The sequence below is a fragment of the Osmerus eperlanus genome, chromosome 14 (genome assembly GCF_963692335.1).
Source record: "Osmerus eperlanus chromosome 14, fOsmEpe2.1, whole genome shotgun sequence".
Lineage (NCBI taxonomy): Eukaryota > Metazoa > Chordata > Actinopteri > Osmeriformes > Osmeridae > Osmerus > Osmerus eperlanus.
The window spans coordinates 16,768,922-16,794,386 of record NC_085031.1 but is presented as its reverse complement, the minus strand read 5'-3'; the positions used below and the strand labels follow the sequence as shown (position 1 = coordinate 16,794,386).

Here is a 25,465-nt window from a genome sequence, read left to right as displayed (position 1 = left end):
TGTGAACACTAACATGTAAACACCCCGATCTTTATTATAAATCTATTAAAAATTTGTTATATTATCCTTATTTTACTGTCTATTTACATTGCTCAGTTCAAGCTATTTGCCGTATTCTGAACAATAATTTTGTTTTGGAAACGACGCTGCATTGTTGATTGTCCAAGTGGCCGACCCGTAGGTTTTGTTTCCGGAAGATGTAGGTCTACTAGGAAGGAAAATATATTCGTGTTGACTAGCTTGCCAGCTACCAAATTTGCGCCGATTAAAACAGAAACAGTTATAACCTGTTTGCTCTTACTAAACATTAACAAAGGTTAAATTGTATTGCATGTATGTTGGTCGTCGTTAATAGGCAACAACTCCTAGGATTGTATTGCCAATGACTGTGATGACGGTTGCCAGTATGCTATCGTCGACGCTACTCAAACAAAAGCAAGTCGCTTTCATTAGCTAGATAGCTTTTCACGATTTCTTACATTAGCTGCTAACGATGATCTATTTGTTCAACTAAGCTTTTTGCGTTATTTCGGGGAACGCCTAAAGTTAACAAATCCGCTTGCAAGTTATCAATTCATACGTATTAATAGCTAACGTTAGATGACCAGGTCCACCAATTGTTTTGTCGATATCGCATTTGTCGAGAAAACTTTCTTAGTGGTGTTGTCGGTCCGTGAGTGTGTAAAATCAAGATGATGTCCGAGGCGATCGTAACGTTCCAGTCTCAGCTTTCTGGTGTTATGGAGACGGTGTTCAAAGCTGCCATGTACGAAATCACGAGGCTCGTAGAGGACAGCTTCCTCGAGGAGGTGTCCCGCAGTCGGGAACAAGTTGAGTCATTAAAGAAACGGTTACAGTGGTCCGAGAACCGGCGAAGAGAGAGAGACCGAAGGGGGAAGTGTTCCGACTGTGGGAGGGCGCCTGCATCTGGCGAGGAAGAAGAGGAGCGATCATCAAGCAAACAGACCGGTGAGAAGGGTTTTGTAGCGAGTGTGCAGAAACATCGTGGTCGGCGACAACAGTAGAGTTTCACTTGTGATCCTCGTCGTAACTCAACAAGTCAAGGCTTGCATGTGTTTATATCTGTTTACCCGTGTCGCAGGGACGGAGGTAGGGCGCGGTTTGAAGCTGGAGCGGGTGCAGGGTGAAGAGTGGACCAGCTGCGGCGGTGATGACCGTCACCAGGAGGCACAGCCTGGGACCACCAGTCCAGTCAGAAGCCCGGAGGTGCAGTAGATTAAAAAAAATACAAAATTACGTGTTGATATACAAACAAAAGATTTGATGACCGAGGAAAAACGAAGACTATCGATACAAATGTTTAATCCGTTGTTTATTAGTGTGAGCTCAATCAAAACATTCTATCTTAGTGAATTAAGGTTCTTATGAGTTAAGCAGGAAAGTTGCAGAGCGACTTATATACATTGAAGTAAACAAGTACAAATATTGTTTCCTTGTAGAGCAGAGCATGCCATAGACTAATCGGGTTTCTATCCTTCGATGAGATACACATTTACATTTATGCATATAGCAGATGCTTTTATCCAAAGCGACTTCCAAGAGAGAGCTTTACAAAAGAGCATAGGTCACTGATCATAACGAGATAGCCCCAAACATTGCGAGCAGCCAAAACATGAAGCATGACGATATCGTCACTCATCAAAGCACTGCGATACATTTGAGAGCATTTCTTCTTCATTGGTATAGAGACACGGTCGAGCTGCAGGACATGGAGGGGAGAACAAAGTATTTATCCGAAGCTTTTATCAAAAGAGACGTACACATGGTGCATATAGAGTACAACAGATGACCAAGGGTCAGAAGTGCTGAGTTACAGTTTTCCAGTAGAGGACTGAGGAGCGAGGTCCTCAAACCTATCTCTCCATGTCACTGCACCATTAGTCGTTCCCCATAACTCCTTCTAAGCACCGCTTATTGGCTGTACTATAGAATTGTATGAGAGGAGATGCGTTCACTTCTCATTGAGTCTGTCTGTCTGCCGTGCTTCATATCTGTCTTGCCTGTCTGTCAGTCTGCAGATGTTGTGAATCAGAAGCTGGATAGATTGTTGAAAGAAGAGGCTCTCAACATCACACCGGATAACGCAGAGCTTCATGACAGATGGGGCGTCTGTCTGGATGGTGAGTTCCCCCCAAAACACCTCCTCCTGTCCTGCTGTCTCCCCCTGTCTCCTCCTGTCTCCTCCTGTCCTGCTGTCTCCTGCTGTCTCCTGCTTTCTCCTCCTGTCTCCTGATGTCTCCTGCTGTCTCCTCCTGTCTCCTGCTGTCTCCTCCTGTCTCCCCGTCTCCTCCTGTCTCCTGCTGTCTCCTCCTGTCTCCTCCTGTCTCCCCCAGTCTCCCCCTGTCTCCCCCTGTCTCCCCCTGTCTCCCCCTGTCTCCTCCTGTCTCCTCCTGTCCTGCTGTCTCCTGCTGTCTCCTGCTTTCTCCTCCTGTCTCCTGATGTCTCCTGCTGTCTCCTCCTGTCTCCCGCTGTCTCCTCCTGTCTCCCCATCTCCTCCTGTCTCCTGCTGTCTCCTTCTGTCTCCTGCTGTCTCCTGCTTTCTCCTCCTGTCTCCTGCTGTCTCCTGCTGTCTCCTCCTGTCTCCCCCGTCTCCCCCGTCTCCTCCTGTCTCCTCCTGTCTCCTCCTGTCTCCTCCTGTCTCCTGCTGTCTCCTCCTGTCTCCTGCTGTCTCCTCCTGTCTCCCCGTCTTCTCCTGTCTCCTCCTGTCTCCTGCTGTCTCCTGCTGTCTCCTGTCTCCCCGTCTCCTGCTGTCTCCTCCTGTCTCCCCCTGTCTTCTCATGTCTCCTCCGTGGTTAGAGAGTATCAACCAATCTTATCAGTGTACTTAACAGTATCACCCGTGCCTTTCTGCGTTTTCATGTTCTCCCATGCTCTCATGGGTTTCCTCTGCAAAAAGAGCCTATGTCAATAAAAACATGCACAACAGATGACTCTCTGGTCAGGACAGGTGTGTGTGTGAGAGTCTGTGTGTGTGTGTGAGAATCTGTGTGTGTGTGTGTGTCTGTGTGTGTTTGTTTGTTTCCCAGTGTCGCCTCTCCCTGCATGCGTACATACTTGATGAATACAGTGACGTAAGATGAGTAAGCCTTTCTTTTTCTTCTAACAGCAGTGTCTCTGTTTTTAACGTCTGTCTCAGGCGCAGAAGAGTCAGACCTGTCCAGGCCCAGTAAGAGTTTCAGTGACCAGGACCTCCATCAGTGTCCGGAGGACTGGGCTCCGGGCCTAGACCAGGGCCGGGACCCAGGCCCGGACGAAGACCCGAACACAGACCCTTCAGACTCCATGTATCGGAGCCGCTTCTCCATGGAGGACCTGGGAGGGTTTGAGAAGTCTGGTTATGGAGGCTCACATCTGTTAGACATGGGGGGGCTGGACGCCCTCCCGGACTCCCCCCCACGCCAGGGGGGGGGCCTGGGATATGGAGCCGTGGGTCACTTCCAGGGGGACCCTCGGGGTTCGGAGGGGGCCGAACATCGACATCATGTGAGCCATCGGAGTAAAAGTGGCGGGGGAGCAATGGGCTCCCCCTCTGGGTCCCCGGCCGAGCAGGGCAACCAAGACGTGGGCGACCTGAACTGTCTGTTGATCAACGAGGAGGGCTACCTCCAGGACCCCAGCGTGCTGTACCCAGGCCACGGGGCGCCTGAGGCGGGCAGCAGGGCCGGTCAGCGGGGCCACCCTGGAGCTTCTGGGTTGGACAACGCCGAGGGCCTCTTCGGCCCCCCCGACGCCTTCCCCAACTCCCTTGGCCTGGGAGACCGCCTCCAGTACCAGGGAGGGGGGCGAGGGTTGAGGAAGCACATCTGCAACCAGTGCTCCATGGTCTTCCAGGACTCAGGTTCCCTCAGGACCCACAAGCTGACACACAAACCGGGCCAGGGGCCACCTCAGTACTCTTGCAACCAGTGTGGAAAGGTCTTCAACCAGGCCTGCAACCTGAGGGTGCACCAGCGGATACACACCGCCCAAGGGCTCCACCTCTGCAGCCACTGCGGCAAAGGCTTCTCCACCTTCGCCGACCTGAAGAGGCACAAGTGCGGCCAGACAGTGGATAAGCCCTACAGCTGCTCCGTGTGCGGGAACAAGTTCAGCCGTCTGTGGAACCTCAAGCTCCACCGGCGCATCCACACCCAGGAGAAACCCCACCGCTGCACCATGTGTGACAAGAGCTTCACGCGGGCGGACATTTTGAAGGTCCACCAGCGCACCCACACGGGAGAGAGACCCTACTGCTGCAGTATCTGTGGACTGAGTTTCAAACGCCTGGATCACTTGAAGTCTCATCAGCGCAAGCACAGGCCGGATATGCAGAGTTAGAGTGTGGGGGGGGAGAAGTGCTTGTGTGACTGAAAATACTTCATAAGAAAAAAGAGAAGTTTTTTTTAGACAGACGCCTTTCAAGAGAAGCCTACGATCACCTGACAGGAAATAGTCTCTGAGTTACGTTTATTTTAGGGTCGGTTATGTTGAGCTTGTATTAAATGCTCTCTGTGCGGAGATTGAAAATGTTTGTCGTTAGGTTTGTTGGAGCTGAATCATATGGACGTTTTGTGATACTCTATATGGACAAATGTATGTGGACACCTTCACAGTTTAGGGGCACCTGCTAGAAAAAACTTTCATTACAAACATGGAGTTGGTCCCTAATTTTCTGAAATAACTGCTCAGTAGTCCAGTCCAGTAGATTTTGGGGCAATGATGCAGTTCTTGCCTCCATTCAGCCTCAAACAAGCATAAAACCCAGATCCATGTTGAACTTCCAGGTCAACCGGTCTTGCGCCTCCTTGCTTCATAATAGGTCTATGAAAGGTCTTGCCTTAAGCAAACGCACAGGGTGTTCCCCATTTCATATTTGTTTAAAACCAATCCGCCTTCAGCAAAAAAACACTTATGAAAAAGTTAATATTTTGAAGCAGGTCCAAGAACAAAGAAAAAGAAGATTGGCAAAGATGTTTTGGACATTTATATTGGAGATTTGTGGGGGCTGGATGGGTTGAAACCCATTTAATGAATTTCCAGACAAACAGTTGTGCTGATGGATCCTGGTAGTGAGCTGGAGATTATCGCGCTCACTTCAGCCTTGATTTGAAGGTGTGTCCTCATGAAGGTGTGTCCTCATGAAGGTGTGTCCTCATGAAGGTGTGATGTCATGCTTTTAGCCATCAAGCCTACATATTATATTCAGTTTTCAATGAAGATTGCTTTGATCAGTGGTATTTGGGTTTTAGTCCTGGTCTCCAGTGCTTCTTTCTCTACATGTCATGCCTACAGTTTTACCCATAGTAGAAATGTTGTTTTAACTAAAGTGACTGCTAGTTTTTTTGTACACACAATTATTGTTCTCTGCAATTTGATATAATGTTGACATTTATTTTAGCCTTTAATTTTAATGAGAAGTAATGTAACTGCAGAGCTAATAAAAAGGAACAAAATCAATGGATTGTCTGATCCCATCCATCATTGAACCATGCACTTACATCAATTAGAAAGATATGTTAAACACAGGTATATGTTAAACACAGGTATATATAAAACACAACTATTTGACAGTGTTTGACTGTCAAATAGTTGTGTAGTGTATGATTTGACCTACCAGTGCAATGAAACCAAAGAATGGCAATGCATCATGCCATTGCCATTCTTTGGTTTCATTGAAGCATTCAATAAATTGGGAAGTCGTTATTTTTTTTACTTAGTATGGTGCTTTGCGTGATACATCCGCAAACGTGACCATCGTCAACGCGCGTGTCCCCCGACTTTTTTGGCCTCGTAAGGACACTGTATTGTAGGATCGTGACGTCACGACCAAAACAATTTTCCTCTCTTCTAGGCACCCATAGAATGCTAGCACGTTGCTAGCTATCTCCATGTTTATAATGTGAAAACAGCTAGATTTGTGTGTTTTTTACTTCTATCCACATCAAGTGACTAGACAGCATGTAATAAATAGTTCCAGGATTTATTTGAGTCAACAGTTGACTGGTAAGTTCAATGCTCAACATGAAGGAAGCTAAACCAAACTAGCCAACGTTAGAAAGCTAGAGCTAGCTAGCTCAAGCTAACGTACGTCGTATCACAATATTGACATGTTTTATACAGGTAACGCTAGATAGCTTGCAACAGAAGCGTCTAACCTGTGTAGCTAGCTACCGTTATCAGATTGTTTATCTATTTCATGGACATTATATATTAAAACATTATATATTGCTGGCTACCAAAGAAGACTAGTCCGTTGTAGCACACTGGCAGCATTGCTCAGCTGTTTCTTGTCAATGTTGCGGAAAGGAAGAATTTCTCGTCCATTGCACTAATTTCTTTTGTGAGATGTAAACATGATGATTTTACAAAAATGTATTTCCGTTTCCCATTCTTTACTTTCTTTCTCTTTGAAAGTACAGCCTAGATTCTACAGTGAATTAATTGAAAGTAACAACACACACACTATGTCGGAGACCTTGATCCTGGCATTTCAGTCCCAGCTGTCTATCGTCATGGAGACGGTTATGAAGACCGCCGTGTACGAGGTGACCAGGTTGGTCGAGGAAGGATTTCTGGAGGAAGTGAGGCGCAGGAAGCAGGAAGTGGAGTTGCTGAGGCTGAGGTTGGAGTGGGCAGAGAGGAAGTTGAAGGGGGTGTCGCAGAGGGCGAAATGTGCAGACTGTGGCAAGACTGGGCTGCCCAATGAGGAACTTGAGGACATAACATCAGCAGTTCTCCTCAGTAAGTGTGTGTGTGCCAGGTGGATTGTATATGGATGTGTAGGTGGGAAGCACATTGACATTTAGTCATTTAGCAAACGCTCTTATCCAGAGTGACTTACAGTAAGTACAGGGACATTCCCCCAAGACAAGTAGGATGAAGTGCCTTGCCCAAGGACACAACGTCATCTGGCACGGCCGGGAATCGAACTGGCAACCTTCTGATTACAAGCCCGCTTCCCTAACCGCTCAGCCACCTAACTCCCTTGCCTGGTGTACGAGGACCCATGTGTGCATTAAACCTTACTGAATGTGATGCCGTACATTACCATGATGCTCACTGCTTACGTTTGCTATCGTGACTATCCCCAGGTGACCTTGAAGTGTGTGGTCTGAAACAGGAAGAGGAGGAGTCTGAAAGCAGGTGGGGAAGCTGTGAGCAGGAATCCGAGTCGCCAGAGGAAACAGTCAAAGTCTGGCAGACTGCCAGCCCTCTCAAGGAGTCACTGGTCGGTGCCCTTTCTAAGCTCACCAATACAGCGAATCCGTAGAACATAGTCATTCTGATCTGAGCAGTGGTTATGACAAATGAATGTGGTTTTGCGCTTGCCGTTTCAGCACGCCTGACTATTGTGTGTGTGTGTGCACGCTCTCTGTCCTAATCAGACGAGAGAGGAGGAACTGAAGGAGGAGGATGACGTCGCCCGCAGTTCCAGCGCCGGTCACCATAGAGACACCCCGGAGCCTGAGCCCCCCCTCCAGGAGCGTGAGGAGGAGTGGAGCCCCGCCGTCAAACAGGACCCACAGCCCTCTCCCTCCCCCCCCCAATCAGACGCACTCACGCTGGGCGCCGCGGCAGAGACCCTGGGGTTACCCTCCGCCGAGCTGCTCCAGGCAGCGGAACACACGCGTGTCTCTCAGGCCCTCCGGTTTGCCGACTCGACCCAGAACGCGGGAAGGACCAGGCGGGGGTCCGGGGCGGCCTGCGAGTGGAGGAGGAGCGCCGGAGGGTCACCTCCGTGGACGGGCCCCAGCGGACAGGGAGGCTCTGGGGATGAGAGAGACGACGAGCTGCTGGTCAGAGATCAGCTGTTTTCCTCCGTGTCTCCCCGGCTGAGCAGCCCTGAGCTGACAGCTCTTTCCATCAAGCAGGAAGTGATTGTGGAGGAGGAAGACGGGAAGGGGGCCTTTTCGCAGCTCAGTGTCAGACCTGTGGTTAGTCTAAACCACGTTACCCAGAAGCCACCTGGCGGAGGTGGGATGAGACGACTCGGGCCTCACTCCAAACCGGATGCCGGCCTCGGATTTCCACGCCCAACACAGCAGCCAATCAGAACCCACCCTCGTTTTTCCTCACCCAAGATCAACGCGGCATCTGCAAACCCCGCCCCCCAAATTGCGACGCCACAGCACAGAAACCCCCAGGTATCCCTGCCTCCCCAGAGACACCCACAAGGCGACAAACGACCTGGGGCTGTCAGCCTCACGAGAAACAACCAGTGGGTCAGCATCAAGACCCAACACCCCCTCCACCAGCACCTCCTCCAGGGAGGGCCTCAACCCCACCACCCCCACCCCAGCAAGGTCCCCTTGCGCTGCGGCCAGTGCGGGAGGAACTTCCCCCACCCCAGCAACCTGCGGGCCCACCTCCAGACCCACAGCGGGGAGAGGCCCTTCTCCTGTTCCCTCTGCGGCCGGAGCTTCACCAAGCTGAGCAACCTGAAGGCCCATCGCAGGGTCCACACCGGGGAGAGACCCTACTGCTGCCAAGCCTGCGGCAAGCGCTTCACCCAGAAGTGCAACCTCAAACGCCACCAGAGGATCCACCTGGAGCACGGTCTGTGATCAGGTGGATCCTGGATCCTCTGGTCTGGTGTACTATAGGAGGACACACGCGCGCGTGCACACTCGGTGCACACGTCGAGTTAGGACGATAGCCGGCTTTGTTTTAACCCTCGTGCTGCCTTCGGGTCACATGACCCAAAGGTTCATAACGAACCATCGTTGTGTTTACCCAATTTTACCCAATACAAAAACAAATTAAAATAATTTTCTTTTAACCTTTGCAATGTGGGGGGTCTGAGACAGCCCAACGGTTAAAAGAAAATGCTTCACTTTGTCTTTGTATGCGGTAAATCTGTCGCAATACGACGGTGGGTCACAATGACTGATGGGTCAGAATGACCCGAAGATAACACAAGGGTTAAGACAGCGCTGTAGCTAGGAAAATACTGTGTGTATGGAACAGGTGTATTGCCATGCGTTAGTAGACATATGTGTATGCAGTTTGGTAGCGTGGAATTTTACAGCTCTCCTAGAAAAATGAGTTACATGCTGACCTATGCTGAATATATTAAGGTTTGGTCAAGATGATAGATTACTCAAAAGCGTATTTTGAGGCAAATAAATGACTCATGGACAACAGCATGAGGGTTAGACCAACACAGGGTCAGACTGGGCACTGAAATTCTTTATCTGAATGCATTCATTGTACTGACTTCTTTGTCTCAACTTCGGTATATTTAACTTGGTCAATGAGCATAATAGCATTCCAGGTATCATGTCTAGTGAACGGAGGACTCTTAGGTCTGTGTTGATGTTTCCGGTTTGAGTCGAAACCTGTGTTTTATTTCCCCTAGTGATGCACTCATAGAAAATAGCTGATGTGTGTGTGAAACGTGTGTGCTCTGAAAACACTGTACTATTACTGAGACTTTGAAATACCATAACTGATGTGATCTTATTTTATATATGGAAATATGAATAAAGAATTAGCATATTCAATCTATTACATTTTCTAGAAATGCTGTTTCCCATTGTATGAGGCCCTCGTCAACCAAGAGACCAAAAATAATCCAAGGTGATGTATTTTTATTTTGTAGTTTACCGCCAAATCATCCTGCATCCTGCAGGTATTGGGGCGATCGCTAAAGGATCTTTTATTATATTAGATGATGTTACTATTCGATTTTCTCCAGAAAGGCACATATTTTTTACCTTCCCTCAGGCACAGAAACACGGCATTTGGAAGGCTTCGATGTTCTGACACTGTAAACGGCAGTACGAGCAGCGGATCCATGACATTGAGTACCTCACTGATGATCTGGTCATGCTTTCCCAACAACTCGCCGTGTTCGATCAGATGACAGTGGATAACCGTAACTGCAGAGAAATAGAACAGAAGGTGAAACTGGTGGGGAGCACTGAGTACCTGGGAGACAGGTAACTCCAGCGCCCTGGCTGTCTGCATCTCTGGAGGCTACAGTACCATCCATAACCTATTCCTCTGCAGTAGTGGTTGGCTCAAACTTGAAAACCGTCACCAACGGCAACTCCCTCACTGAGACCATCTCTCTCACCATGTCCCTGCCGGCCGCTCCTGTGTGGTGAAGTTGGTAGCGAAGAATAAAGAGTTCAAGATCCCGTACAAAGCGCAACTCTCCAAGGAGTTTAATTACGGGAGAGTCCATTCCGTCACAGTGTCTGGGATGTACAAAGGTGTACAGGTGCGGGAGGTTGCAGAACGCTGCACTCCCCAAGCCCTGAAAAACCTGAAACAGACCACTAGCTAATCCTAAATCTGATGTTTAGCAAACTAAGATTCACAGGAAATAGCATTTGATGACTACTCTTGTGTTGAATATTGAACCTATTGAACCAAATCACTTAGGCCTATTAAAGATCATACTTTCTGAGAAGCAAAGACAATGCTTGGTTTCCGTTGTTTTGTTTTTGATTTAATAACTATACAACACAAATTGTAGGCTATAACGAGCCATTTACTCGTTTGTCTTCTCGTCCACATCCATGCTTCAGCACTGACATACACGCCGAAGATGAAAGAGTGTTTAACATTGACCATTGACTAACATCGCCCACTTGTGGATGTATTTCTATATTGCACACTTGGCACTCGACAGTTTGTGGGGAGGGGAGGGGGGGGGGGGGTAGAGTCAGCGTTGCCAGGTTTGAGATTTCTTCGCCGAATCGTCGACATTTAAACGTTCGTCTCGTTGATTTATTTGCAAATGAACCTCCGCCGTAATCTAATTCGATGCATTTAATCATGAATTGTTATTTTTATGACAGCGGTAGGATGTCAACAAAAACAAACGACTATAAAATCTCAAGTGCTATTATGTAAATCAGAAAACCCCTCACTGTGACATAATCTAGCGAGGACCCTCAGTGAAGAGAGAACATGTTTTGTGTTCTTTGTGGGCGGGGTTACGAGGGTCCTGGCATGGGAAATTCTACCAAACCTGGCAACAGTCTGTAGGCTTTTTAGCTTTTTGCAGCCCCAAAGTCGGTTACAGACAACAGAAACAGCAGGACGGGGATGCTTGCATGATTTCTAAAGGTGGTGTACCTCGTTGTTGGCGTTGTTGAGAAGGTAACCAGCTAGCTCAGCCAAAAGACAATCCAATTTAGTTTCCGTCTGTGATGGAAAAGAAGCTCCAACGCTGTTGACGTCTGTGATGGACATTTAAAGAATCTGGACAACCCGAGTTTCGCTGTTCTTTGTTTGCAACAAGTTCATCATGTCTGTGAGTAAGGTTTTGTTTTTTGCATACTGCGAGATTGCCTAATACGTGACCAAGATGGGGTTGTGTATCATTTTCATAGTTGTGATATCTTACTCATGGATCTAGGTCAAATGCTAGATTATAGCGAAATATCACAAAGATATTTGGACTGTATGCGTGCGTTTGCTTGTGAGACAAAAATGAATAGCGCAATAAAGTAGGCTATACTGGCCTACAGTAACGATCTGATCTTTTTGTTGTTTTATAGTAGCTAATATAGCGTGACCAGACGTTCTCTTTTACCCGGACATCTTTTCGAAACCTAAAAAATGCGTCCGGCAGGGATCCCAAAATTGTCCGGGATTTTGCCTCGTCGGACATTTGTGTTTCTCTGTGTCTTTCACAAACTATTACGCCCTTACAAGTTTTGGAAAGGGTACGTTCCACCTTCTTGCGCGATCTGACTAACGCGACCAAGTGTCCTATTTTTCACAAACTCAAATCTGGTCACCCTAGCTAATACCTCCCCTATAAGCATGTGGGTTAGCAGCAAAGTTCACAGTGAATGGAATAGTTGAGCTAATTCAATCAAGTTCATCTGAGTTCCAACCATTTTGTACACAATCAGTTATTCATTAGTTCGGCCCTACTAGTCAGTTTAGTTATAGTCATCATGGCTCAATAGAGCGTTATCCAGAGCGACTTACAGTAAGTACAGGGACATTCCCCCGAGGCAAGTAGGCTGAAGTGCCTTGCCCAGGGACACAACGTACTTTTTCACGGCAGGGAATCGAACCGGCAATCTTCTGATGGGTCGCCCGATTCCCTAACCGCTCAGCCATCTGACCCCCCTAAGTTGTCTAAAAAAAGTGAGATCTGAGTGTAGGGTTAAGAGAGCAATAGCTACGGGTAACATGTTCTGGTTATTAAAAGTTGTCTTTCTAACTTCATCTGAAATTCTAGACCTGGCCTATTTTCCCCTGGAAATACGTATCACTGTCTGTCGTGTGCATATCTACAGTCTACGGTGCATAGCCAATATAGCAGTTTGATATTTAACGTTATGTTATAAGGAACTATAGGAATGGTTATAGTTACGCAAGTTACCTCTCTTTACAATGTGTGCTTTACTGTGACACTGATGGACACTCTTTTTTGACCGCTCATATACATTTAGCCGTCAAAGCGAACTGTTTGGCTCCCGTGGTGTTGTTAAACTTGTGGGATGAGGGCAAATTAAGTGAATGGATATGTGTGGGGCGGGGGGGGGGCAATTATATTTGAGCTATGCAAGTGGGCTACGAAGTGGAAAAGGTTTGGAATGGCTGGTCTAAGGGGAGGCAGTACTTCTAATATGTGTGCGCATATGGCTTCACATCCACGCTAACGTCTGTGGGCCGTTTCAGATTCAGCCTGCCTCGGTCCTACGAAATAATGACAGTTGGCCAGTCTGTCGACGAGCAACATTCCTTTATCAGTCACTCAACCAGAAATGATAAACCGACCTCGGCTTGAAAGTATGACTTCCTTGAGTCATACTTGAGCAAATAAGTATCTTTTGCACGGTAGCAGGCCGAGTTACTTACAGGAATGCACAGTATGTTGGTACAAAATGACAACACATCTAAAGAAATGTATCAGAGCTGTGATTGGTGGAGTCAGGTGGCTGAGCGGTTAGGGAAGCGGGCTAGTCTGAAGGTTGCCAGTTCGATTCCTGGCCGTGCCAAATGACGTTGTGTCCTTGGGCAAGGCACTTCACCCTACTTGCCTCGGGGAGAATGTCCCTGTACTTACTGTAAGTCGCTCTGGATAAGAGCATCTGCTAAATGACTAAATGTAAATTAATAGACTGAAAGGGGGATGTGTCTAGTACTTTGGGTAAAGGCATCTGCTAAATGAACACTTTGTTATTGTCATCATCAGTCAAGGTATTTTAGCTGCTGTTCATGTGTGTGGAACCTGGGGCAGGGAACAAGGAACAGGTGGAACAGGACGGCCAGAGCCACACGACCACACGGTCACGGACTGCTCCCAGGCCCCAGAGGTGACCTTGGAGATAGCTGAACCGGAGCAGCGATAAATCCCAAGTCTCAATGCCGTCCCAGGTCGATGTAAACTTGGATGTCTGGATTCATAAGAGCGATGTCCAGCTTCTCCTCCCTCATCCACAGCAGTGTTGGTGACCTTACGGAAGGGAGAAAGAGAGGAAGGAAGGATTTGAGGAGATTCAAATGAGGCCCTGATTGTATATTCTCCCTCTTGTTTGACCTCCAGATGACCTTCGAGGCGTCCAGCTGTGTGACCCTGCTGTTTGACTTCTGGGATGTTCACGGACCTGCAGGTACGAACCAACACTTCCAGGAAAACTCGAATAAAAAAAACCTGAGGAGATTCAGAACAAGTTAGTCAGACTACCACTGGTACTGTGTCGACACACAACATCCAACCAACGTTTAAATCGTCGTGTCGTCATGACGACGACACCACACAGTATCACATCCTGTGTCCGAAGTTCCGTTTTTCAGAGGTGTTCTTGAGTGTCTTAGACGGAGCCTTGGTTGTTCGTTTTACCAAAGCAAAGTGGGTTCATTGTGGGTTCAGTGTGGGTTCAGTGTGTGTTTGTGGGTTCAGAGTGTGTGTTTGTGTCTGCAGGGATGGTTCTCTCCGTGGCGGTCGTCCTCCTGCTGACGGTGTTCTTCGAGCTGCTCAAGGTGTCCAGGGTGTGGCTGGGGCACCGTCACCAGCCCGCCCCCCCGGCCTTCACACCTCCCTTCCCCAACCCCTTGTTCCCCAACGCAGAGTGCCACGACAGCAATGCCGCGCTGGCCCCCGGACCCTCTGGGTCCTCACTCTCTTCCAGCCCCTCCGAGTCCAGGCTGGTGCCCGCGGAGCCCCTCCCTCCTAGCGTCATGAACAGGTGAGGCTCTCTCGACCCCTGACCTCTCACCTCATCCAACTAACCTCAGGTGTTAAATGCACCATCATTTTGAGTTACCAGCACTAGTAATTATCTTGGCCAGGGCAGTGATTGAGGTCATGGCAACCATGGGAAAGTCTTGTCTCAGTGGAATATCTGCAGTTTAGTTATGTACAAACAACAAGATGACCGGTTCCACCTGGTTGAATAACGTCTCAGGTAGAGAGGACACTGTGTTTGTTGGACATTGTTAGTTGCTTCTCTAGCTTTGTCTGCATGTGTGTCGGAGGCGTGGGGTTATCAGACATCAGTCTATTGTGAGCTATAATAGTTTTTCTCAAAAGGGGTTGCGAATGTGATACAAGGCGTACGTACGTGAGAGACAGTAAGTATTAGAGTAAATCTGAAGAATATGGGTATGAATGGTTATGGGGGGGGGGCAGAAATCATGAAAAGGGTGAACTTACTGACGCCCTATAAAGTCTGAGCTCCACTGGCCTGGGCTGCGTTTCCCGAAAGCGGCGTAAGCCTAAGTTGATCGTAGAATCCATCGTAGGACGAATCTTAGTTTTACGGGCCGTTCCCAAAGACATCGTAGCTAATGTGTCACTTGAAAATTCGTAACTCTTGAAAGTGCATAGATTAGCCTACTCCTTACGAGCATGTTTGGGAAATGCACCTAAGAAATATCGATGGTTTCGTTTTTTTCGCCCTGATCGGTCCCCCCATCTTCTCTTCCAGCTGGGTCCACCACGGCGTCCAGGCGCTGCTCCACGTCCTGCAGGTGGTGCTGGCGTACATGCTGATGCTGTGCGTCATGTCCTACAACACCTGGATCTTCCTGGGGGTCATCGCGGGGTCAACCCTGGGGTACTTCCTCGCGTTCCCTCTCCTGGGTGAGATGTGAGGGAGGAGACCCGAGAGAGAGAGAGACGTACGCCTGTTTCCGGGGACGTGTCGTAAAGGGAGTAGACTTCTTCTTTGGTGCCTGTGCGTTCGGACGAAGTCGTAGGGGGGTTATTTGAATGCACGCGTAGTGTTTTGTCACACCTGACTTTGTGAGCTGGGGTCCCCTCAGAGCAGCATGTTGAAGGGGACAGTGTTGGCCGTCAGGGGTGAGAGATAGGCTAGTCTCTTTCACAGATTCCTTTCCCTTCACCAGTCTCTTAAACGGTCCCGACTCATGACCCTAGCCATCAGAACTTCTGGCAGGTTTTTGACTGTGTGACAGGAGTTGGAGGGTAGATGGACATCACTGATGTCATTGTTTTTAATATCTGCTCTGTTTTCAAGAAGATTGGAAGCTTGTGAGGTTTTTACAGAATCCAAAGTTTTATCTGTGTCATAAACTGTATTTTACTGAAACCACTATGCGTTGCTGAGTCACTGCAGGGCTTAAGCTTACCTACTGCAATACTCAGGCAATACTCAGACAGCAGTTACTGTACTAAGGAGTAGTTCTTCTTTTACAACACCAAGGTCTAATTTCAGGGGGAACTAGCCAACATCGAGTCAGAAGTCTTGTCACAAGACTCAACATTTGAGGAATTGCCACTATGACAGTCTAGGATCATGTGCCAGAGCTGTAAAAACCCCTAGATGAGCTAGTATCCTTGAGAAAGTGATCTTCGCTCGCATAGCCAAAGGTGTGGTGGAGAGGTTTCCATGAACAGGACAGAGAGCTGATGTGAAGCTCGAGCCCTGGTGCCTTATCGTGTTGCTACCGTTCCCTATGCCAACTCGGATGCAATCGTACCATTTGTTTTGAATAAAACATGCAAGGAATTTGGGTTACTGAGGTTTTGCACAGGAACAAACTGGAACTGTAAAACAGACTGAACTTTTGTGAGGTGTACACCGATAGATTGTCTTACTACTGATCGTTTTAAATGTCTTCTTGTGAGATTGAATAAATATAGCCGAGTGTGGTGTTAACATTTAAAACAAATCACTGACTTTATTGTGTCGTTTTTACTTTAGAGAAATGGATACAAAGATGATTGTAAATAAAGATGAATGACAGAACAAGATACAAGATAAAAATTGAACATATCTTGTTCATCATAAGATAAGTAAAATACAATCATTTAAAAGCTATTAAAGACAGGAATGTACAAGCATTGTGTAGTGGACAACACGATGCTTATAATAAATAACAAGAGAAAGAAACGGTTCTATCAAACGCCAACCGTCAGATTATGAATATAAACAATGGCCACAAACAAAATTAAGTATAATAAAAAGGAACCTGATTGTGTTTAACAACTGAGAAATTTGAATTTAGATATGGTTCAATTTGTGACCCGTCTCACTGGTGAATACAGTGAGACGGGTCACAGGAAGCTTTGCTCCAACAACCAGGACGGCCAAATTATTTCGTTTTTTAGGGTTAGGGCTAGCATCTTAGGGCTAGCATCTTAGGGCTAGCATCTAAGGGCTAGCATCTTAGGGCTAGCATCTTAGGGCTAGCATCTAAGGGCTAGCATCTTAGGGCTAGCATCTAAGGGCTAGCGTTTTAGGGCTAGCATCTAAGGGCTAGCGTTTTAGGGCTAGCATCTAAGGGCTAGCGTTTTAGGGCTAGCATCTAAGGGCTAGCGTTTTAGGGCTAGCATCTAAGGGCTAGCGTTTTAGGGTTAGGGCTAGCCTGGCTAGTCTGTTAGGTCCAACTCCAGCACTGCGACAGTCAGCAGACAAGGTCCAACCTTCCAGACAGGTGAGCAAAACACATTAGAGAGCTGGATAAAGATAGCACCGACCACAACAACACACACACATCAATGCGTAATGAACAAGTCATGCAATCCTGATCGCTGTGAAAACAACACGGGCACTCGTAAAATTAGACATGCCTTGAAAGAGATAAATCAACATAATTTTCTTTTAACAAACATGTCTTCAAAATACAGATGTAAAGATTGTGATTGGTACTGACAAACATGAACACGAATCAAAATCGTCTGTGTAATATGTGTGTGTGTGTGTGTATGTATAAGTTATAACTATAATAAGCAAGCCTTACAAGTACTACAAATGTGCATCCAATGTACAATAATTGAGGCTCTGTACCTATGACAGAAACTGTTGAATCTACAGCTTGTGAACAGCGCCCCCTGGTTCCTAAATAGAGGGTGCTACATCCATCAGTTTGTAGTGTTGCGTTCCCAGTGTACTATGGTGCTAAGTACACTCTTTAGGAGAGTCGCTGTGTAGTGTAAAGAGCATTTATACGCCTTCCCAATTCTGAGGTTGGAAGTACTAATTTCTTAGTTTCAGTGCCATGCACAAAGGTTTAAAAAAACAAATGTTACCTAGCATTTAAAATCCAGTAAAGGTATTAACCCTTGTGTTATCTTCGGGTCATTCTGACCCATCAGTCATTGTGACCCACCGTCGTATTGCGACAACTTTACCGCATACCAAAACAAAGTGAATCATTTTCTTTTAACCGTTGGGCTGTCTCAGACCCCCCACATTGCGATGGTTAAAAGAAAATTATTTTTATTTGTTTTTGTATTGGGTAAAATTGGGTAAACACAACGATGGTTCGTTATGAACCTTTGGGTCATGTGACCCGAAGGCAGCACAAGGGTTAAGTTTAAAATCCAGAGAGAGCACAGTAACTGTTAGAAGAAGAATACATTTAGATACTTTAGATGTTTTTCCCCCTGCTGCTTATCTATTTAGATTGTGGCTAAGAAATCGAGCACAATATAAACAATGAAATGGCAAATAAAAAATAATTTATCACATAAAAGGAATGTTTCCCTCCGTTCATATCTCATACGCTATTTCTGATACACACTTTGTACTGGGGGCAGGTCTCTGCTCTCTGATTGGTTGAGGACGACAGACACTTCCTGGTCCAGAGTCACTGCTACCTCCTCAGGGTCAGCCACGATTGGCTGAGCCTCGTTCTCATCCAGCCCCTCATTGGTCGGCGACTGAAATCCGCTGTCGTCATGACACCGGGGACTTGACTCGGCCAGTCGCGGGGCCATCTCCGCGTCAGAGTCCAAGCCGCACACAGTAACCTGGTCACTATCCTCTTCCTGTTCCGCAATCTCCACTTCCTGTGCAGCGTTCTCTGTGAACGATTCCCCCTCCTCGCTCTCCACTTCCTGTTGACCCTCTTTGACTTCCTGTTGACCCTCTTCGACTTCCTGATGACCCTCTTTTACTTCCTGTTGACCCTCTTCGACTTCCTGCGGACAGCTTCCTGCCAGCTGCTCCTCTACTTCCTGCCCACTCTTTCCCGCGGGCGAGCGAGCGCGCACCTCCTCCACCACTGTCCTGATGAGCGTCACCTCCTCCTCCACACCGTCTCCCAGGGAGATAGTCCCCGCCCCCACCTCCATCCCGTTGCTATGGCACGCCGCCTCCTCCGGCGACACCGGCAATGCCACCGTCACCACGGGGTTGATGAGGTCGCGAATGCCGTCCACGCTGTCGGGAGACTTGGGCTCATCCGGCTCTGCCCAACCTCCTCCGTGACCCTTGACCTCCTCGCCCTCTCCTTCCTCGGGGATGAGCTCCACCCCCGGTACCTCCAGACAGGACTCGTAGGGCAGAAGGGGCATCCCCTCCAGCTGGATCATGGACACCACCTGTCTGCGCTTCCTGCCAGAGGTCCTCCCCCCGCCCAGGGAGCCCTCCAGGTCGTGACCTTCGACCCCCAGCTGGGCGGCCCAGTCCACCCCGGGCTGCTCCCCCAGCAGGTGCAGGTTGGGGTCACTGTTGGTCAGGACCATGCTGTCCCTGTACAGGTTGTGTCTCCTCTGGACCGCGGCCTCCTTCACAGCTGCAGAGTGAGAGAGAGATGGAGAGAGAGGGAGATGGAGAGAGGGGGAAATGGAGAGAGGGAGGGAGATGGGGAGAGGGAGGGAGATGGAGAGAGAGGGAGATGGAGAGAGGGAGGGAGATGGAGAGAGAGGGAAATGGAGAGAGGGAGGGAGATGGGGAGAGAGGGAGGGAGGGAGATGGGGAGAGAGGGAGGGAGATGGGGAGAGAGGGAGAGAGGGAGGGAGATGGGGAGAGAGGGAGGGAGGGAGATGGGGAGAGAGGGAGAGAGGGAGGGAGATGGGGAGAGAGGGAGAGAGGGAGGGAGATGGGGAGAGAGGGAGGGAGATGGGGAGAGAGGGAGAGAGGGAGGGAGATGGGGAGAGAGGGAGGGAGGGAGATGGGGAGAGAGGGAGAGAGGGAGGGAGATGGGGAGAGAGGGAAAGGGAGTGAAAGATTGAGAGTCAGGACCCGGGGGGCTGGAGACAGACACAAGACACTGCCTGTTGTCATGACCACCTACCCATCATGATGTCCTTGGTGACGGACTGCAACACCACCTCCTCGAATACGTTCTCCACCAGAATGAACCTGGAGAAGTCCTCGAAGATCATCTCCTGGAACCGAGGGAACTCCTAAGAGGAGCAGAGACTGGTTCAGACTGGTTCAGACAGGTTCCTTTGCAGACAAGAGCTACCAGACACCTGGAGATACTGGGTCTGGTGCATGGTAGGGGAGGAGGTCAGGGGGGGGCCAGAGAGAGAGGGGGAGAGAGCTCAGGGACTGGAGAGACAGGAGGAGGGTAAGAGGAAGGATAAGTGAGAGAGGGAGGGAGGTTAGAGACTGGAAGGAAGATGTACCGGAGAGCAGGAGGGGGAGAGCTGCTTCAGCATGTACGGGATGATGATCTGCAGCAGAGCCTCTCTGAAGAACTTCTTACGCACGGTACTGCTGTCGTAGTCATATTTCTGACAGGGAACACACACACACACACACACACACACACACACACACACACACACACACACACACACACACACACACACACACACACACACACACACACACACACACACACACATGTCATTAAAATACCAACACAAAATATGCCTGTCACTCATCACATTAGTTTGTTTGTTTAAGAAGTCTTAAAGTTAGTTTAATAGTTTGTTTACAAATTCAACTTAGTAAACCTTTTTTTGCATTTTTATTAGTTAATTTGTTACCAGTTCCTTTTGTTTATATCGTTCATTAATTCTTATGTTTGTTCAATCACTCATTCATTCATTGAATTGCTTGTTGGTTGGTAGGCTGGTGGTAGGGCACCTTGAGCACTCTGTCCTGGCAGCGCTGGGTGGTGTGGCAGAGGTCCTCTCCTCCCGGGGCCTCCAGACTCTGCCACAACAGCTGCTCAAACGTGTACACGGAATTGTCCATTTGCTGTCACACACACACACAATAGAGGAAGTTTGTACATGAAGGACTAACACACCACAGAAGAAGACAGGATATGAAGGACTAACACACCACAGAAGAAGACAGGATATGAAGGACTAATACACCACAGAAGAAGACAGGATATGAAGGACTAATACACCACAGAAGAAGACAGGATATGAAGGACTAACACACCACAGAAGAAGACAGGATATGAAGGACTAACACGCCACAGAAGAAGACAGGATATGAAGGACTAACACGCCACAGAAGAAGACAGGATATGAAGGACTAACACGCCACAGAAGAAGACAGGATATGAAGGACTAACACACCACAGAAGAAGACAGGATATGAAGGACTAACACACCACAGAAGAAGACAGGATATGAAGGACTAACACACCACAGAAGAAGACAGGATATGAAGGACTAACACACCACAGAAGAAGACAGGATATGAAGGACTAACACACCACAGAAGAAGACAGGATATGAAGGACTAACACACCACAGAAGAAGACAGGATATGAAGGACTAACACGCCACAGAAGAAGACAGGATATGAAGGACTAACACACCACAGAAGAAGACAGGATATGAAGGACTAACACGCCACAGAAGAAGACAGGATATGAAGGACTAACACACCACAGAAGAAGACAGGATATGAAGGACTAACACACCACAGAAGAAGACAGGATATGAAGGACTAACACACCACAGAAGAAGACAGGATATGAAGGACTAACACACCACAGAAGAAGACAGGATATGAAGGACTAACACACCACAGAAGAAGACAGGATATGAAGGACTAATACACCACAGAAGAAGACAGGATATGAAGGACTAACACACCACAGAAGAAGACAGGATATGAAGGACTAACACACCACAGAAGAAGACAGGATATGAAGGACTAATACACCACAGAAGAAGACAGGATATGAAGGACTAACACGCCACAGAAGAATACAGGATATGAAGGACTAACACACCACAGAAGAAGACAGGATATGAAGGACTAACACACCACAGAAGAAGACAGGATATGAAGGACTAACACACCACAGAAGAAGTCAGGACTATTCTGTTTGAGTTTCTGCAGGATTTGGTGTGCTTGTGATACCCATCCTAACCACCAGATGGCACCACCAGCTGTACTATCTGGCACAGTGAGAGCCCTGCACGACACACAGCCTTGGAGGTTAACCAGTCATTGCATCATTTTCTTTAGCCTTCGGGGATGCTAGTAAGTAGGATGGGTGTAGGTACACAGATGGGTGTACACAATTCTCCCCACACAATAATTAAATTTCCCCTTGGGGATCATTAAAGTTCTGTACTGCTCTGCTCACTTGTGTGTGATGACCTTAACTATCACGAAGGTAAGGGTTATAGTGAGGGCATGGTTCTTTATTCTGTACAGCATAATCCCACCCCTGTGTTAATGGTGAGGGTGTGGCGATCGACTCCGTTACAGTCCTACAGAACGATACGTTTCTGATCCGTGACCTCCTGCTGTACTGTCCCTATGCACTGTCCGCAAGCGTGGCACTGAAACGAGCGACGGGCCGCCTACGTAAACGCGGGCGCGGTCCCTCACCTCCCTCATGAGGACCTGAGCCCTCTGGGTGAAGACGGAGGCGCTGGACACGTCGAACCTCTGCTGCAGCCCCTCCAGGTTCAGCTGCTCCACCTGCTCATAGCAGCTCTGCATCTTCACCGGGTGGAACGCCAGCATGGCGATCTTCTCCATGTGCTGGGGAGGGAGGGGAGGGGAGGGGAGGGGAGGGGAGGGAGGGAGGGAGGGGAGGGGAGGGGAGGGAGGGGAGGGGAGGGAGGGAGGGGAGGGAGGGAGGGAGGGAGGGGAGGGGGGGGAGGGTGGGAGGGTGGGAGGGAGGGAGGGGAGGGAGGGAGGGAGGGAGGGAGGGAGGGGAGGGAGGGAGGGAGGGAGGGAGGGAGGGAGGGGAGGGGAGGGGAGGGGAGGGGAGGGGAGGGGGGGGAGGGAGGGAGGGAGGGGAGGGGGGGGAGGGAGGGTGGGAGGGAGGGAGGGAGGGGAGGGAGGGAGGGAGGGAGGGAGGGAGGGAGGGAGGGGAGGGAGGGGAGGGGAGGGGAGGGAGGGGAGGGGAGGGGAGGGGAGGGGTGGGTGGGAGGGAGGGAGGGAGGGAGGGAGGGGAGGGAGGGGAGGGGAGGGAGGGAGGGAGGGGAGGGAGGGGAGGGGAGGGGAGGGGAGGGAGGGAGGGAGGGAGGGAGGGAGGGAGGGAGGGGAGGGGAGGGGAGGGGAGGGCAGGGGAGGGAGGGAGGGGAGGGGAGGGGAGGGGAGGGCAGGGCAGGGGAGGGGAGGGGAGGGGAGGGCAGGGGAGGGGAGGGGAGGGCAGGGGAGGGGAGGGGAGGGGAGGGGAGGGGAGGGGAGGGGAGGGGAGGGAGGGAGGGAGGGAGGGAGGGGAGGGGAGGGGAGGGCAGGGCAGGGGAGGGGAGGGGAGGGGAGGGAGGGAGGGAAGTTGAGGATTCTTGGCAAGACACTGAACTTTAATAGATTGTTTGAGACTGAAAGTTCACGTGAGGATTTACAGATCCCTTTCAGCACAGGAACAAAGACACTAATGAAAGGAATTCAAGTGGGGATTATTACACGTTACAATCTCAAGTACTGTCTCTTTTTTCCGTGGGTTCCACCCCTGAACTCCCCCTGACCCGGCCCCCCCAAACCCAGCCCCTCCTCACCTCCGCCATCTTCTCCTTGCCTCCTCCGTTGAGTGTGTTCTTGCTGACCTCCACCAGCTCTCGGAACAGCACCTCCCTCACCTCAGAGAACCCTCTGCTGGTGGGCTCCATCAGGGCCTCCAGGATGGAGCCCAGGTAGGGCTGGACGCTGCCCCGCAGGAGCTGCTCTGCCCTGGGCAACACCACGGCTGTGGAGGGGGTTGGGGCATGGAGGTCTGTGGTTACTGGGCAGGTCAGTGAGCACCCTCTGCAACATGACATGAGGGAACTTGGGGACGTGTGAGGATCAATCTAAAACCAGACGTTGAAACTTTTTTTGCCACACAGTGAAATGAGAGGAGGAGAGGGGCGGGCGAAACAGAGTACAGGAAAGCAGAGCAAAGTACAATAGATCAAGTACTCATCAATGATGGGGTATTTTGTATTTTTACCTTTCAAAACGTTTTTTTTTTTCTAAACGTATTGTTTCTACTTTTCAAAACTTTTTTTCGAAAATGATTTTCAAAAAGATTTTTTCGAAACTTTTTTAACATAGACAGTGAAAGGAGAGGAGAGAATATACACACTTAATATAGATATACACACACAAACACACTAAATATAAACAAACCCATAATGTAGACACCCACACACACTAACAACCTGAGTTCTGTACTTAAATCTCCCACAGGGTTTAGCTTGGTCTTGGCTTGCTATGTTCCTTCAGGAATGCAGTTCTTCCACATCAGCTACGTGGGAAACCGACCCAGAGCCAGCGACCAGCCCAGGGTGCTTGTGCCAAGGCACCGCTCAGGAGGCAGTGGAGGTTCTAGACTATTTCAACCGGGGGGGGGGGGGGGCACTGTTAGGGGGGCCAGTTACGTTTAACATTGTTGTTGCTATATCGTTTTTCACTGCATTGCAGGTAAAAGACCATGATTATAATGATTCAGAATCTACATTAAGGAGGCCCAAGCCTGTTGTCACGGGGACTGGCTCTCCCTGCCCCCCCACCCCAGAACTGCCCCTATCAGAAGGGCAGGTGACTGGCTGGGAGTTCCTATACTGTACTACACAGTACTATACTGTACTGTACGATGCTTCATGTTTAACCCTCAGATACATAACAGGATCACTGGACAGAGAAGGGAAAGAAGAGAGTTGAATATATATAAAGGGATGAGAGGATGATGAGAGGAGGAGGGTGTGTGTGATTGTGTGTGTGTGATTGTGTGTGTGTGTGTGTGTGTGTGTGGAGTGCAAAGCAAGCGTGTCAGTCGGGTGTAATCTGAAACCTGAGAAGAGAGAATTGGTCTGGATTACAGTTTCTATTCTTATTGAGTAGAAACACAATAGAGGCGTGGAGTACAGTTGCTCTGGGACTGGTCTGGGCGCTTCTGCACGGTGTGTGTGTGAGTTAGTGAGTGTGTTTGTGTGTTTGTGTGTGTGTGTGTGTGTGTGTGTGTGTGTGTGAGTGTGGCTCCACAACCTCTCTCAGTAGCCTGACATCAGATCCTACCTCTGGGGTTTATTATAAGGAGTGAAATGTGTGTGTATAATACACGTGTGTGTGTGTACAAGACACATGGGTGTGTGTGTATAATACACGTGTGTGTGTATAATACACGTGTGTGTGTCTCACCCCGGAGCTTGCTGCTGACGTGTTCCCTGGAGGTGATGATCTGGTCCATGTCCGTACGCAGTGCAGCGTCCAGGGAGGAGCGCTGCTCCTCGCAGGCCTGGAGCAGAGCCTCGTACCGGGCCTGGGTCTGGGACAGCACCTGCCTGTACACCGCGTCTGAGATCTGGAGGGAGGGGAGGTCTTAGTATCAGAAGGAATACTCCTCACTTGGACATGCTGGTGAACAGACAACAACCTGGAGTGGGAGGAGAGAGGGGAAGGAGAGAAGAGGAGGAGGGGAGAGGGGAAGGAGAGAAGAGGAGGAGGGGAGAGGGGAAGGAGAGAAGAGGAGGAGGGGAGAGGGGAAGGAGAGAAGAAGAGGGGGAGGAGAGAGGGGAAGGAGAGAAGAGGAGGAGGGGAGAGGGGAAGGAGAGAAGAAGAGGGGGAGGAGAGAGGAGGAGGAGGATAGAGGAGGAGGAGGGGAGAGGGGGAGGAGAGAGGGGAAGGAGAGAGGAGGAGAGGGGAGTAGAGGGGAGAGGGGGAGGAGAGAGTGTGGGAGGAGAGAGAGAGAGAGAGAACTCACCAGCATCCAGCTTCTCTGTTTCTGTTGCAGCTTCCCCTTCAGACGAGGACCAATCAGATTCCTCAGCTCAGGGTGGAGGGTCTCCATCACCAGGTTAGCCAGGATCTACACACACACACACACACACACACACACACACACACACACACACACACACACACACACCCCACACACACAC

At 49.3% G+C, this 25,465-nt stretch overlaps 3 protein-coding genes across 3 annotated transcripts in view; 2 read left to right on the top strand and 1 right to left on the bottom strand.

Moving 5' to 3' along the window:
* The first annotated feature begins 163 nt into the window (after nucleotides 1-163).
* On the top strand, nucleotides 164-10,373 carry LOC134033961 (uncharacterized). Its single transcript, XM_062478248.1, has 9 exons — nucleotides 164-969; nucleotides 1,103-1,227; nucleotides 2,033-2,141; nucleotides 3,158-4,333; nucleotides 5,914-6,003; nucleotides 6,415-6,741; nucleotides 7,092-7,228; nucleotides 7,386-8,676; nucleotides 8,932-10,373. The coding sequence occupies exons 1-8, from the start codon at nucleotides 693-695 to the stop codon at nucleotides 8,562-8,564; spliced, it is 3,420 nt and encodes a 1,139-aa protein (XP_062334232.1). The 5' UTR covers nucleotides 164-692; the 3' UTR covers nucleotides 8,565-8,676; nucleotides 8,932-10,373.
* Nucleotides 10,374-10,821: 448 nt separating this feature from the next.
* Nucleotides 10,822-15,927, top strand: slc31a2 (solute carrier family 31 member 2). Its single transcript, XM_062478936.1, has 4 exons — nucleotides 10,822-11,266; nucleotides 13,520-13,586; nucleotides 13,898-14,162; nucleotides 14,904-15,927. The coding sequence occupies exons 1-4, from the start codon at nucleotides 11,261-11,263 to the stop codon at nucleotides 15,067-15,069; spliced, it is 504 nt and encodes a 167-aa protein (XP_062334920.1). The 5' UTR covers nucleotides 10,822-11,260; the 3' UTR covers nucleotides 15,070-15,927.
* Nucleotides 15,928-16,124: 197 nt separating this feature from the next.
* The window catches only part of niban2a (niban apoptosis regulator 2a), a 25,269-nt gene continuing 15,928 nt past the window's right edge, over nucleotides 16,125-25,465 (bottom strand). Inside the window, exons 7-14 of the mRNA XM_062478829.1 lie at nucleotides 25,288-25,392; nucleotides 24,726-24,888; nucleotides 23,105-23,292; nucleotides 21,984-22,139; nucleotides 20,265-20,378; nucleotides 19,799-19,906; nucleotides 19,462-19,573; nucleotides 16,125-18,960 (exon numbers count right to left, since the gene is read on the bottom strand). Of these exons, the coding sequence (XP_062334813.1) occupies nucleotides 17,948-18,960; nucleotides 19,462-19,573; nucleotides 19,799-19,906; nucleotides 20,265-20,378; nucleotides 21,984-22,139; nucleotides 23,105-23,292; nucleotides 24,726-24,888; nucleotides 25,288-25,392 (1,959 nt within the window). The 3' untranslated portion in view covers nucleotides 16,125-17,947. The remainder of the gene's footprint in view (nucleotides 18,961-19,461; nucleotides 19,574-19,798; nucleotides 19,907-20,264; nucleotides 20,379-21,983; nucleotides 22,140-23,104; nucleotides 23,293-24,725; nucleotides 24,889-25,287; nucleotides 25,393-25,465) is intronic.